Genomic DNA, 15,473 nt, shown 5'->3' with positions numbered 1-15,473 from the left:
TTGTACGTCTGCCAATCCAACCATCAAATTCACACACGAGCTTTCCAATTCAAACATTGTCTTTCTATGTCTTCTTGTAGGAATTGACAACGGATTTTGCATCACAGATACATTGCAAACCAACAGACACCCACCCGTGTTTGTCATTCCATTCCTGCCATTTCTACCAAACTAAGAGTCTCCCCATTCAACCTGGCTTGCCGACTCCACACTTTGCTCAAAATGGCGATTGAGAACAGCGCTTTGAAACAACTTTGGAAACATTTCCAACTTTAGAAACGTGATCTCCACTCTTATCAATGAAACGTTCACCAGAGCATGAACAGTTTGCTGTTCGAACGCCCAAATCCCCACAGCACAAAGAGTGCCAATTCCTGCGTATACTGGCCTCAGAGTGTGCACTGACCGCGCTGGCTCCGTCCAGTAGCTAACCCCACAATTCAAGCAATAGTAGATCACAGAGTTTAGTTCGAAGAATGTCTTTATTCCACGAACTTCCATGAACTGGTACTATGTGCCTTGAAGTTTGTTTGTGGGTAAAACTGTTAAAACAAAAGATTACAAACATAAGGTCAGTCCTCCATATTTGTGAAAGAAATTGTGAAAACCAACCCCAATAAACGTACAAACTTCTTGACTATGTCAACACACAATTAAACAACCCTAAATCAAACTGTCACCAGTTTCCTCTTCACATGCCAAGAACACACGAGTGAAATGACTCTGTCAAAGGGAAATAATAATGTTGGGTACATCCAGATATATACCATTACAATAATCCACTATAGTCCAAAGATTGATTTGTATACACTACACATTACCTCCAAAGTGATAAAGGGATCGTATGGTGTGCATTCAGTCGCCCACATGTACATGTACATGAAAATAATATTAATAAACATACAGACTTGTGGGCTTCCAGGCTTCCTCTGACACAATCAGAATCTCACGTAAAGAACTGTAACAGATGTTCTTAACAAGGTTTAACAAACACCGGGCTCACCCAGCAAAATGTCTCTGTAACGGATGGCAGTCATAATAGCAACTATGAGTTTCAAAATACGTGAATCCGACTCTGGATGTATGGTACATGTAAACTAACGTGTAAATGTAGATTGACATAATCCTATACATTACTAAACTGAGACGGACAAAATAAACCCCCAAATCACAATGAAATGAAACCTTTTTTCAAGATGTATTTGGTTTTGTTTTTTTTTGCGTTTGGGAGATGTTAATTATATATATAACGGTTTTGCCCGTACCCAACGTATGTTGATAAGCACTGTATGCTCAGTGCTGTCCGAGAGCTTGCGAAAAAACCTCACAAGCTTACTCGGGTGGGACTCGAACCCACGACCTCCTGCTTACTAGTGCAGATGTCTTAACCACTCGACCACCGAGCTTGCCGAGTGGTTAAGACATCTGCACTAGTAAGCAGGAGGTCGTGGGTTCGAGTCCCACCCGAGTAAGCTTGTGAGGTTTTTTTCGCAAGCTCTCGGACAGCACTGAGCATACAGTGCTTATTAACATACGTTGGGTACGGGCAAAACCGTTATATATATAAAATGAAACCTTCATAATCCAGTTAACAACACAATAATAGAGCTTAATTTACATAAAAATATATGGATGCTTAACCCTCAGGTTATAGCTTCTAAAAGCACTATAATTTTAGGACTCTCAGACACAAAGTTGGAGACTGTGAACACAAAATCTGTCCGTACATGTCAAACAGTTAAACTAAGCAACGTACCACGCATACCCAACGCGCACGCCACCTAGATATAGCGCGCCTGGGAATAGCACCTAACTATGGAGTGCAAAAATAAACAAAATTAAAGCTTGGGTACAGCACACTGCGTCCTTCTCCGTCTGTTGTAAGCCTACAACCCAATCTCCTGTGGCGGCGTAAAACTGTTATAGCGCCCTCTTTCGGGTGATTAGTGAAATGCACCGTTCGCTTCTTCCACTCGATGATCCGCTACGTACATGAGCGACATCTTTCCTTGCCTCTCGTGTTAGAGAGAAGCCAACATTCAAGGAGACGGGTCCCCCGACTGCCCAAGAGTTGGACATAGCTGAAAGGCGCATAATTAAGTTCGTGCAGAAGCAGCCGTTCCCGAGCGAGTTCCAGCCAGACGCAGGAGAGAAGAAGAGGGCTCGGAATTCATCCAAGGGCCTTGAAAGAACAAATCCCATTCTATGTGACGGCCTACTTCGTGTGGGCGGTAGGTTGGAAAGGTCACCACTGTCTGATGAGCAGAAACACCCTCTAATCCTTCCTGGTGACCATCACATCACCAAGCTCTTGATAGTTCACTACCACCTCAGGATTGGACACTGTGGATCGGGAATGACATGGACAGCTCTCAGGCAGAAGTATTGGATAATCAAGGGTGGCGCCTCTGTACGACATGTGATTGGGAGTTGCATACACTGCAAGAAGCGGAATGCGAGACGAGGCCAACAGTTCATGGCCAACCTACCAGAAGCAAGAGTGACGCCAGACAAACCACCTTTCAGCAGTACCGGGGTTGATTACTTTGGTCCATTCTTGGTGAAGCAAGGACGAAGCCAGCTGAAAAGATGTGGCTGCATTTTCACGTGTATGTCCAGCAGGGCAGTTCATTTGGAGGTGGCCTTTTCACTTGAGACGGATTCATTTATCCAAGCCTTCCGCCGGTTCATAAATCGTTGAGGACCTCCTGAACACATGTACAGCGACAACGGGACAAACTTCAAAGGGGGCCACAAGGAGCTTCAAGACGGTCTGGCTGCGGTGAATAAGAGAAGGGTCAACAATTTCCTTGTCCAGCGGGGTATCGAATGGCACTTCAACCCCCCAGGAGCTAGCCACATGGGCGGGGTTTGGGAAAGAATCATACGGTCAGTCAGAAAGATCTTGGAAGGTCTCTTGCAACAGCAGATAGTCACCGACGAGAGCTTGATCACCATCATGACAGAGGTTGAGGCAATCCTTAACGCACGACCCCTCACGCAGTTAAGTATGGATCCAAAGGATGACGAACCGCTAACACCGAGCCACCTGCTCCCGATGAGACGAAAACCAAGCTTACCACCTGACGTATTCTGCAAAGAGGACAACTACAGCAGAAGGAGATGGAGACAAGCCCAATACATTGCAGACCAGTTCTGGAGAAGATGGGTTCGAGAGTATCTGCCACTTCTCCAACAGAGGCAGAAATGGACCAAACCCGAAAGGAAATTTGAAGTCGACGATTTGGTGCTTGTGGCGGATGACAGTGCTCCGCGTGGTCATTGGCCCTTGGGGAGAGTGGTCAACACGTACCCAGATAGGCATGGCATGACAAGACAAGTTGAAGTCAGAGTTTGATCTAAGTTCTATCGGAGGCCAATTTCCAAGCTTTGCCTCTTGGAGCCAAGTGTAGGAGACTGAGCCCACTTAAGTAAAGAGTGTGGGACACGTGACCAAGAAAGCCATTACATTAAAGACATGATGCATGTCGTCAACTCAGTAATTAGTAAGCAGTTACCGTTTAGTCTAAGGTGTATTCTTATGATGTAACCACGTTTGGAAGTAGTTACGCCGCTTTATTGTTGTTAAAAATGAGTTTATTATTATTAAGCTCATTTGGGGCCGGTTATGTAGCGGCGTAAAACTGTTATAGCGCCCTCTTTCGGGTAATTAGTGAAATGCACCGTTCGCTTCTTCCACTCGATGATCCGCTACGTACATGAGCGACATCTTTCCTTTCGATTAAGTAAACCCCCAGGAATGCAACAGTTGGTAAGACAAAGGAATTCTCCCATATTGTGTGTCATAAAGGGATATTAGAATAAGCTTAAGGGTCATCTGGAGAAAAAGGGGTTAATTTGGGAGAAATAATGGGACGTTGTAACGCTAGTAAATTATGGAGGGCCGTTATTACTGGGTTCATGTATTACCCTACTGCTCGGATTTACATGTACATGTACTTATATCATAAGTCACGTGGTCATTTGGCATTTACACAGTAAGACAGTTTATGGGGGCACATAGTAAGGGTAAATTTATTCATAGGGATGTGTAGTCAACCGTTTCTTTATTTCATCATAATGGATTTGACTAAGGTTTATGTACATGTATTGCTACATAAGGTGTACTTCTATTTTCTCTATCCATTGTAGCGAACCGCTGACTTGGGACTTGGAATGGGCTGCCATCATTAAGGGTAGCGAATAAACAGTTCAAGTTCTGGAGAGAGCTGTTTCCACGGGCAAAGTTTTTTATCAGTGTGTTCACACTTGCGTTCCTTGTGTAATTTAAGAGGTTACACTCCCACTTATTTCCGACATTCTCCTCCACTTCAACATACTGTACTTCAATCCAAAGCCAGGTTGAAGTCTTACTTTCTACAACCACCTGTGGTGTCATTTGAATTTGAATCAAATTTTCGCGCCATCTATCCAGACAGTTTGTAATGAAAAAATACGTCATATATCTTATCTTAAAAAAAATATGTCCGAATAAAGCTGAATTTTTAGAGCCAGGAATTATTGCTTTGTTAAACGTTTGACAAAAAGAGGATACTCTTGCAAAGGCAGGCTTTTGAGTAACGTTCTTTTAGCGGCAAGTCACGGGTGAAGTGCAGTCGTGTATGTGTGTTTTTCATGTGTGCGCGTGACATGTACACGTTCGTGCACATGTGCGTGACGACTTCAACGTCTGTTCCGGACCATTATGTAAGCAGGGCCCATTATGTCCGCAAACTTTTTCAGACCCATTATGTCCGCCCAATAGTGTCCACAGGCCCAATATGTCCGCCCATTGTGTCTGCAGGCCCATTATTTCCGCCCCATTGTTTCCGCAGGCCCAATATGTCCGCCCCATTGTGTCCGCAGGATGCGATTGTTAATCAATATAATCTCAGGGGTTTTTTTTTCAAAAGCTTTCCTTTTTTGAAATTCCTTGCAGGTATTTTGTTTGTTTTTGTTTGTTTGTTTGTTTGTTGGTTGGTTGGTTGGTGGGTGGGTGGGTGGCTGGTTGGTTGGTTGGTGGGTGGGTGGGTGGGTGGTTGGTTGGTTGGTTGGTTGGTTGGTTGGTTGGTTGGTTGGTTGGTTGGTTGGTTGGTTGGTTGGTTGGTTGGTTGGTTGGTTGGTTGGTTGGTTGGTTGGTTGGTTGGTTGGTTGGTTGGTTGGTTGGTTGGTTGGTTGGTTGGTTGGTTGGTTGGTTGGTTGGTTGGTTGGTTGGTTGGTTGGTTGGTTGGTTGGTTGGTTGGTTGGTTGGTTGGTTGGTTGGTTGGTTGGTTGGTTGGTTGGTTGGTTGGTGGTTGGAAAGCTGATAACCGATGTTATGAAAATTCAGTCTGATTCGATTACAGTTTGTGTTCATATGCTGGGGTTTATTTTATTTCATTTTCTGGTACGCTATGTACTCTTTACGTATTTGTTCACTTTCAAAAATCTTTTTGTACACTCACAAATATTATTTGCACCTAGGTTTTCCGTTGCTATTAGCCTTGATTTATTACTGTTCTTAGTCTCAATAAAACGTGTCGGTTGAGACATTACTCTTAAAATATTTGAACATAAATTGGTTCACCTCAGCGTTATTAGTCAGCTAAGGGTCTCCGTTTTAATTAAAGGGTCCATAAAATGAAGTTTACTTGGAAGCACTTTTTGTGTATCTCTGCACTCTTCTTTGATGTGTGAAGACTGTTTGACATCCTTTTTGAGTTGCAAGAGTTGCACGATAAAAACATTTAAAATTGACCGAGCATTTGCAACATTGAGATTGCCTTCAGTGCAATCACAGGTTTCCTTGTAAATGTGCACATTGCATTGATTGAAACCCTAAGGCGCAATTTCTAGGGTTTTATTAAAATATTTCTATGATAATCCCTCTAAAGCGTGCACAATGCAAATACTGTCCGCTTCATTTTTGAACACCAAACAAATGTATACGATTATAAGTTTCACTTGTGTGACTGGCCCGTCACTGTCATCCCTTGAACCCTGAACATTCAGACAGAAAATGAATCATTCATAGAGTAGGACCAGTATGTTCCATGTTATTATAAAGGATACTGAATTGCAGAAAGAATGGGCCTGCAGAAACAATGGGGCGGACATAATGGGCCTGCGGACACAATGGGGCGGACATAATGGGCCAGCGGACATATTGGGCCTGCGGACACAATGGGGCGGACATAATGGGCCTGAAAAAGTTTGCGGACATAATGGGCCCTGCGGACATAATGGCCTGGAACAAACGTCTCGGTACCGCATTGGTCAGGGTCCACAGCAGCAGAAGTGATGAAGTGATGCGCATGAAACGAAAAAGAATGGAAGCCAGTCTATTGTCTGTACGTGGCCATGTTCGAAATCCTCAATTCTGCAGGGCTTTTCGTTCCTCTGCTCCTATTTTTGTCTGTTTTGCTATTATTTGATTACCATGTCAGTGCACCCCAAGCGGCAAAAGAAAGACAGATGGTAGTATACAAATACAGCATGGTTTGAGGGAAAGTAGTGGAAACATGGAGCTATAGCACTATGGTGGGAAAAACTGGTCCCGAGGTGTAGGTCAGCTTGACTACCTCCCGACGCGAAGCGAAATAAACCATTCTGTATTTGTTTTACTACACTTCATAAATATTCAAACAGAAATCTCACGTTACTTGAAGGCCTACACACAGGTGCCATTGTTGTTTCTCAGCTGCTAAATTTCCATGTCATGATGTCAGTGCAGATGTGCATAGAAACAGGCTTCAGTAGTCTGGTGCTGACATACCTTTTGGGTCTTTACTGTAATAGTTATTAGGATACAACTCGAGACTGGTTCCGTAAAGATTACATGACACAGACTACCTATTTACGCGGCGGGTTCCAGAGGGATTTTTCGATGCTACCAAACAAAAAAACTACTGCACTCATCGCTATGACGTCAACCGGTCGTGTATCATTTCTACTTCCAAGACGCAAGGTGGAATCGGCCAATGACGTGCTCCGATTTGCTCATGAACATCTATTAGGCGTAGTAATAAGTTTTCCACGCGGGTTCTTGCACGCGTTCTACCCGTACGCATAGGCCATACATTACGGAATAAATTCGTATTCAGCGTGCTCCGCGTCAAACGCGCCACTGATCTCCATTTTAAGCGCGCCTTTGCGGTGAGTACCAAAAAAACACGCCCTCTTTTGTTCCGCTCGGAGCGGATTAAAGCCCTTCTTTCTAGTTTGTCATCGTCTTCCTGCTTCTTCCTGGTGCCAGCTTGCTTCTTCCCACAGGGCCTGTTCTGGAGGCGAACAGAGTTAAATTAAAGCACTCGATCTATGCATGTGATACCAGCTCGCCTTTTATAGATTTTTCGGCCGGGCTAAAAACTGCACGCGTATGCTGATAGGCTAAAGGTTTGCGTCGAATGCATGCAAATGAACACATCCCACTGACATGCATTAGTAAAGTTAAAATTACATCGTGTGAGTAAAATGTCAGGCACACATAAACAATTGGCAAATTCAATGGCACTGTGCATGTACGTGTAATATGTACAACGTTTACGTATGTACGTTGTACAAGTCGCATAAGAATCTAAGAGAAACAACACTTTAAACAGCATTAGTGTTAAAATGGAGGCTTCTACACATTATGATGGAATTATTCTGTAAACAGTTGGCATTCTTGGTAAGTTTATGCAGCTAACAATGTTTAACACCCCCACTGAAAAATCACTGAAATTACACAAGTTCCACTTCCTGTCAAATACACAGAAACGATTACTGTCAACTTGGAAAGAATAAAGAAAAGTGCATTTGTGTAACAATGCTATGCCCAGGCACGCAACGAAAACAAGTAGGCTTCTTTTTATGCACAACTGGTAACTACGCCTCACACACAACGCGCTAATTTCCTATTGGTCGCTCATGACCTGGGGTCACGAAGCTTTCTCACGGCAATGCCCTTTTGTCCCTGAAAAACAAACTTTACAATAACAAACTTGAAGTACAGTGCAATTTATGGTTATAGGTCGAAGCCGTTCCCCTACGTTTGTACTCACATTTATATTATATACGACTTTTGCACCGGTCTCTCTTCGAAAACAAAATATGGATGGTCATGTATCACGTCCACGTACAGCTATATAAAACTAGCGCACTAACTTCTTATTCTCGCGTGGGGTAATTTGACGCCATCTTGTGCACAGACATTTGAAATCTATGTCCTTGCTTGTATAACATTCAATATCAGATAGAATGGATATCGAATTATGTATTCTAAATGTAACGCTTATAAGTACAACATACGCGAATGTCAGCGCGTCTTGTGAATAAGGCGCACACAGAGCAGGGGCACATTATCCATGGCTGATTATTTAAAACGAATGTTTCCCTAACATTCGAGCAAGTTCGTCCGATTTTGTATGCATGTCTTTTAATGGCTTTCTTTCGATGAATAAGTTCCGCTAAATTAAGAAGTCGTTCCCTCGATCCAGTCAGTGTTAAGTGAGTTGTTGGCTCTGGAGCGGCGGCTGTCGTGCGCATCGGGACAGATAAATTCCGATCCTGGCAAAATTCATGTGCAGCGCATACGCGCACGCGTTTGTGTTTCTTGGAGCAGAGCAAATGAAACGCTCATTTACTGGTTGGGCGTTCAGGTTGTTTAAGTATCGGCTTTGTTGAGGCACAGTTTTAGAATACAGATGCAGATATGCAAATACAGTGCAAAAGCCGTGCAAAATGTTGAGTTTTCCATAGATTTGTGCGCAAAGATGAATGCACCCACCAGGCATCCCTTTGTACATGAGTCAGCACTCTGGTTTTTATATTCAGATTTATGATTACATCATACTGGACACCAACCTGTGCGCACTCCTTTGCTCATGATGAGTGGTTTACGTGCGCTACATCTGACTTGAAGTAATGAAAAATAAAAGTTGGATTTATTTTTCTTATTTCCTTGTTGTTATTGACGCAGTGTGACAAGGCATTTCGTGAGCAAATAAAGAAGCTAAAAAGGAAGAATGGTCTGAGAAGTACATGAGGCAAAATGGATCTAAATTCACGCGAGAATAATACCATAGTGGCATTGGAACTGTGGCATAAAATAGGCCTAGAGTTAAGTTCCAGGTTAGTCATCACCAGAATTTCGGTTAAGATCTAAATCAGTGTCAGGTTGTGTCATTGTTAAACTTATGTCTTTCGTTGACTCTTTGTCGTTTTGCCATGCGGTGCTGGTAGGGTCGGCTGCAAAGGCAGGATTTTCGAATCCTCCCTCGTTGGTTGCATCCTCGTTGCAGCAATCCATATCCAATGTGCATTCAGCAGACTGCGGAGCCGAGTCGTGGGTTTGTTGATTGACACAGTGGGAGGCATATTTCGGGGCATTCGAAGTAGCCTGGTCAGCTGAGCAACTGATTGTCAAATCGATCCCATTTTGCTGGCAGTCCTTGTCTGACTCCGCTACCAGTGACCCAGTAGATTGTGTGTATTTGGTTCCTGCTGCCTCTGCCGTGCCGCCTTCAATGGCGGCAATAGCCAAAGAACCAGATAAAGGGTTAAAAAAGCCATTTTGGTATGAATTGCTTCTAGGCTTGCGTCGAAAGAGCGCTTTCTTTTTCAGCTGATGTCCGACAACTTCTTTCGTACTTTGACTGTGTGTCATAGTGTCATTACCCAACATTTCAGATGAAGGACAAATGTTCACGGGGGGATTGACTGTCCCGAGATCAGCATTATGGGAACCACTCAATTTCGAACTGGGCTGATCAGAATTTAGATTAGGCATCTTCTTAAGGCTGATATTTCTTGGCAACTTGGCCCAAAACCGAGCTTTAGGAAGATGGCGTTTTTTGTGAGCTTTCTTGAGACAGTACCCAACAGCCGCGAGCAGCCCGGCAACGAGCAATATGGCACCGCCCGTGAAGAATGCAACATCGTAGCTCTCCGTGTTGTCATAAATCAAACCTGAAGAATGAAACAAAAGGAACAAACTTTTCAGCCCGACGACAGTCTTTTAATTCTGTCCGCAGATTTTTAGAGATCGTACAGAGTTGCAAATCCAGTCCACACCACCCCGTTTTTTATACGCTCCTGCATACAGTCATGAAGCTTGTGACTAAAATCAAAATACATGTAAGTGAAGAGAACTAAAATTAACAAGTATGGTAATATTAATTTTAATTCAGAATTGGAATATCTAAGTCTACTGAGTATAAGAATACTTGAGCAGCAGAGGACTTGAGGAGCAGAGCTTCTTCACGACCAAATGCTTTTCCGATTTTAAACAATTTTCTTGTCCACCTGGGCAAAATGTGTTCACACATTGAACCCCCTTATTCAAAGTTCTCCGCGAGACCCACAGGCATCATCAGCACTTTTCTCCAGAAAGGGGTTTAACTTTTTATCCCTACTAAACTCAAAATGCATTGACAAGGTTTTCTAAGCAAATTGATGATTTTCATTCCCATTCCTCCCTTTTCTAGGTTTCTGTTTCTTTTCTTGATAAGTGTGCGGAATAGGACGTTAGTGGCCCAGGAATGCAAATGTTACTTGTTGAGATAATTTGTTTGAATGTCTTTGGGCTCCCATTTGTAAATAAAAATCACACAAGTTTGAATATTACATTGAGAAAGTTATGTTGATGAATAAAATGATATTGTGCATTTTTATGGATAAAAAACCTTGACTTTTAACAGTAGGCTAATTTATGTGTTATACTAACACCCTCTAGCTGGGAACTCCTCATGCTTAAAATATGCGATTAGGCAACATGTAAACTCCTAACGACCCTCTGCCTGAGATACACTTTGACTGCCTCCACACTTCAGTGGGACGCTGTAGCGCATTTGTGTTACATTACAATTGCTTGCTAACGTCCTTATTCCGGCAAAAATAATAAAAACCACCTTCTACTTTTTCAATTATATTAATTACGTCAGAATGACGTGGCCCCTTGACTCAATATACAAAATACAAATATTTCAATATCCAATCAATTTCCCTAAAAACCCTCAATTTGACCTTTTTGACCCATTTTTCACCCTAAAGACCTCCTTCCAGGCACCTGACGGTTCCCCCTGTTTATAGTTTTAATTTTGTCCGGGGGGGGTAGCGCCTCCCTCCCCCCCCCCCCCCGACGCCCATGGTAGGACGTGATTGGGAATTCAGCTCGATTACTACTGCCCCTAATGATGTGTGGATTTACATGGGGACGTAGAAAATTACTTACCTACAGCCAGAATCATTAATCCAACATGAGTTCTGCAAATGGTTCCACCAATAACTCACTTGTTTTCATTACTTTGTGAGATCGCATCTTCTGATTTAAAATTTATATCAGAGATCACCTTGAACTCCTTTTTCTGCTTAATGTGATCAACGCAAAGGGCGCACATATGTCATTGCTAAAGGTGCCACAAGAAGCTTGAAATTCAGCATCTTGTTGCATTAAGTATTTACTTCGTAAATGTTATGAACAGTTACCGATGTTTTCAGTGATTAGTTATCGTATTAAAGCTTTGAAATTCAACGATTTATGAGGCACTGACCTTAAAAATGCTGTTTTAATGTTGGTTTAGGTTTGTTGTTTATTTATAGTCTTTTGTAAACCTGATAGTTTTATCAGTTCTAGAACTGCTGTCAATGAAAGCCCTACGTTTAGACTTTTATTAGATAAACGATGAAACGGTGGATTGACAAATAAAAAAGCTATTTTATCAACGGGTTTACCAATAAAGCCACAATTATGTACTCTGGACCCATGCATATCTACATACAACTGTGCACACACACACATGTGTACATGTACAAGTACTCGAGCTGTAATTTGGATAATCAGATATCACGGTTGGCGGCATCAAAATCAAACTCCTCTAATCAAGGAAAACTGCCTTAGTAACATCAAGAACTGCATTTTGCGTTGGATAATTGCAAGGATGAGAATTTGGATTGAGGAGTGGTAAAAAAACTTCTGCCTTATAGACATTTTGATAGTTGCTCATTAATTAATAGCTTTTGCAACATCTTGAAAGAAGTGGTACCGTAAGACCAACATCGAACGATATTTCCCGATAACCTCGCGGTCTCGACTTTCGAAAATAGGCGTAACTAGGCAAATTTCCACTTCTTTGGAACAACAGTGTTATTGATTAAATGAATGAGTGAATTACAAACGACTTGACAGCCAATTTGAAAAGACGACATAATAAAGACCATAGGATATACTTTTACGCAAGCGAGCCGTCGTGCCATCGCGTCCTGTAGTTGCGTCACTTGGAGGGAGGCTAGAGAGAACTAGAGAGAAATATCTGTCGTAAATAGTACACCATATGATACTGAGGCTGCGCAGCGTTACTTGCTTCGCGCCCTCTTGTGTCCACTTATTACTGCAATTTCAGAGATCCCGCTCATCTACCAAAACACTAGTAGCAGTCAACCAAATACCGGACTTGTTTTTATGTTGTCCATAACCCCATTATGATGAACGAGTCTGCTAGTCTGACTACTTGATTGGTAGAAGTTCCAAGTCTGACTATTTTGATTGGTGAAAATTCTGTATACATTATGCAAGATCGAGTCGTTCATATGCAATTATGCATTACTACATATAACCGACGAGGGGTCTGGTTGGCGTATCCGTTAAGTCGGACTTACCGACTGGTGACGTATGACGCCGGATAACGCGGAAAGACTATCAAATGGGGGCGCCTTATAAGAAGTTATGCGGCCGAGCGCGATGACGCATTTACTGTTCAGAGTGCAGGAATGGCTGCCTGGGGAAGGGAAACATAAGTCCGACTTGGTTCAAGTCTAGCATCTGGTTAGTTACCCAAGGCGTTGTGCGGTGTTTTGTTTTGTTTTGTTTTTTTGTTTTTTTGGGGGGGGTTTTTTTTTTGTTTTTTTACGAAATTCCCTACTTGGAGCATGTCTATTAAGAAAATTCGACGAAGTTGTGCGACTTTTGCAGGCTGGCTGAGAACAATGGACTTATCTGTGTATTACACGCAGGCCTAATTAAAATGTACATGTAATCCTGTTATAAATGATGTCAATGTGGAAATAAGTGTTGATTACTTAGGTAACATTTACGTCTGAAATTCTCATTAAAGCTACTTAGAGAGTAAAAGCAAGTCTTTACCTGCTACTAGGATTCCAGAGAGGGTTCCACACGCCATGAATACTAGCATCACCCCAAGCGCTGCCGTTGCATCAGATGGCTGGACGAGGGAACGAATGACTACCAGGGACAGTGAACCTGATGCCCCCGATGAGGCTCCTATCACAACAGAAAGGATTCCCAAAGGACCGAAGACGACAAAAGCAGGCACTAGTGAAACCGACGCACAGAATACAGCCAAACCCAGTAAGTACGCCATATCAGCACTGATATACCTCTTATCGATGAACCAACCAGGGCCGATGCGGCCTATCAAGCCACCAATACCCAACATTGATAGCAGAAGGGCAGATTGATCTAAATCAATACCCACTGATTCCGCGCGAGCTACAATGTACGTTAAACTGAACCTTCCGAAGCCGTGAAAGAAATACACGACCAACATCAATATAAACCTGACGTTGTGTACCAGACGTCTGAGCCCGTATGTGTCTAACACGAAGTGCTTCAGCTGGGAAAAACTGAGACCAGCGAAACCGATGGTCGTATTGGGCTTCTTATTAGAGATGACTGAATCGAGGTCGCTCACTTGAGCGAGTCCGTCCTCCTCAATAGCAGCTATAAAAGTGCCTGTGATTTCCTCGACTGGGTGCGCACTGCAGTCGTTAATGAATTCAGCCGTGTCGGTAGCGTCGTCAGCTATGATAGCGGCAACACCTGTGTCGTCAGTTTCTTCGTCATCATCGCCTTCACCCAAGGAACTACCTTCCCTGTATCCTGTGCCAACACTAGAACCAGAAACGACAGCATTGTCATCAATGTCTACCCCATGTCCCCGTTGGGAGGCGTTTTCATTTATGCTAATTTGGTCTGTGTTTGCTTGATCTTCCTCCGTTTCTGGCTGAAACTTTTTCCTAGTTACTGGTCTCATCAGTGCCCCTGCTGCAACAATGTGGAGGTTGATTGCCGCTGTGATTAAAATAGATCCCTTCCAGCTATACTGATCGATGAGGTATGTAATCAAAGGGGGGTAAGCCAGTTGACCACAGCTGATCCCAGCCAATGCAATTCCAACGGCAAAGCTGTACCTTTTGTGAAAGTATAGAGCCAACGCTTGCATTGCTGAGACAAACACCATGCTGATGCCAAAAGCTAGAAGTAATAAAACAAAACTTGACATCAACTAAAAAAAAATTAAAAGAAAAAATTGAGCTGCAATCCCAAGATCACCGTATTACAATAACGAGGCTTTAAATCGACTGGGATTGGAACATAATGTGGCGTCAAACTCTACTAAAACAAAAACAATTATCATCTGGAGCCAAGAAAATGTAAAACCTTACTCGCAAAACATGAATTCCTCTTGCTAAATTGCCAGAGGCAATTTTTCATGTCAAACTAAAAAGACAAGTTTTACATTTTGGTCGACTCGACACCGCAACTGCCACAGGAATACTGTATCAAACTGTGAACTGAGAGATCTGTCTAAGGAAATTTACCAAAATGGGGTGGGCACAAAATTCAGATCTTACCCGATACTAAATTGACTACAATCAGGTAAGCGATGGATGGAGATAGTGACAACAAGGCTGCTCCTCCCGATGCCATCAGCCCACCCATCATCGTCACGACACGGGGTCCATACCTGTTGCACAGTGCACTTGCTAAGGGACCTTTACCATTGATGACATTCAGGAGAAAAAACAAGTTCATTATATCCTGTGTACTTCAAGACAATCCATAAATATTGTAAGAATAGATTTTGAGAATATGAATAACCTTTCGATAAAATGAAGATCCGTCTTCAACAGTTCTTGAGATTATTTAAAGCTACTTTGGAAACGGTCAGCCTTGAGAGGAAAATGACTACTCTAATCAGATTTGCCGGCATCACTGTATACTTACTGAGAATTCCCCTCCAAAGCGTACTGATGGATATGACTAAGCCTGTGGTCGCAGAACTGGCCTCAAAATAGTCCATCCACACAGGTAGATAAACACTTAAGGACATAGTGAAACCTAGCGCGTTGAAATACACCAGGAAGGCACCGCACAAAACCACCAATGCCCAGCCCGTGTTGGTCTTGGGTTCCGCTGTCTGTTCCGATTCTTCGGTTTGTCCATCCGTGTCGGTACGAGGTACTTCGGCTGTCTGCCCTGACTCCTCAGTTTCTTCCCTCACCAATGAAGGCTGGGTCGTCCCACTACCAGCTCGATGGGAATCCATTTTGGATATAAACTAAGACAGACGGTTGTGTTTATCCAGAACACTATACTCACTATGCTGTGCGCATTTGAATTACTCGCGGGTTCAGTGCTGATACATCAAGTCAAACGTGTTGAATAATTATAATCATTATCAATTGGAAAGATCATTTTACAAGCTGCGTAGCAT

The 15,473-nt window shown here is 42.9% G+C and overlaps 2 protein-coding genes and 1 long non-coding RNA gene across 3 annotated transcripts; 2 read left to right on the top strand and 1 right to left on the bottom strand.

The window, feature by feature from the left end:
* Positions 1–2,716: 2,716 nt before the first annotated feature.
* Positions 2,717–3,358, top strand: LOC147798746 (uncharacterized). The gene has a single exon (XM_087137793.1). It carries the CDS (start codon positions 2,717–2,719, stop codon positions 3,356–3,358), a length of 642 nt encoding a protein of 213 aa, XP_086993919.1.
* A 129-nt stretch (positions 3,359–3,487) lies between these two features.
* Positions 3,488–4,226, top strand: LOC147798745 (uncharacterized). Its single transcript, XR_015425764.1, has 2 exons — positions 3,488–3,772; positions 4,153–4,226. It is a non-coding gene; the product is annotated as an uncharacterized LOC147798745 (long non-coding RNA).
* Positions 4,227–5,345: 1,119 nt separating this feature from the next.
* LOC147798744 (monocarboxylate transporter 12-like) lies at positions 5,346–15,446 on the bottom strand. Its single transcript, XM_087138259.1, has 4 exons — positions 14,984–15,446; positions 14,611–14,751; positions 13,100–14,230; positions 5,346–9,927 (listed from the first exon to the last, which is right to left on the bottom strand). Exons 1-4 carry the CDS (start codon positions 15,303–15,305, stop codon positions 9,092–9,094), a joined length of 2,430 nt encoding a protein of 809 aa, XP_086994385.1. The 5' UTR covers positions 15,306–15,446; the 3' UTR covers positions 5,346–9,091.
* Between the last annotated feature and the right edge of the window lie 27 nt (positions 15,447–15,473).

Source organism: Acanthaster planci, linkage group LG06 (assembly GCF_054643075.1).
Source record: "Acanthaster planci isolate LZ-2023a linkage group LG06, COTS_SCS, whole genome shotgun sequence".
In the NCBI taxonomy this organism is placed as follows: Eukaryota; Metazoa; Echinodermata; class Asteroidea; order Valvatida; family Acanthasteridae; genus Acanthaster; species Acanthaster planci.
This window is presented reverse-complemented; position numbering and strand designations above follow the sequence as displayed.

What these genes read in the sequence shown, in the direction of transcription:
- LOC147798744 (XM_087138259.1), bottom strand. Translation starts at nt 15,305, where the DNA reads ATGGATTCCCATCGAGCTGGTAGTGGGACGACCCAGCCTTCATTGGTG. An exon ending in TGTAGTCAATTTAGTATCGG is followed by an intron (nt 14,231 to 14,610) that starts GTAAGATCTGAA and finishes TATTACTTCTAG; the next exon opens with CTTTTGGCATCAGCATGGTG. An exon ending in CTCTGGAATCCTAGTAGCAG is followed by an intron (nt 9,928 to 13,099) that starts GTAAAGACTTGC and finishes TTCATTCTTCAG; the next exon opens with GTTTGATTTATGACAACACG.
- LOC147798746 (XM_087137793.1), top strand. Translation starts at nt 2,717, where the DNA reads ATGTACAGCGACAACGGGACAAACTTCAAAGGGGGCCACAAGGAGCTT.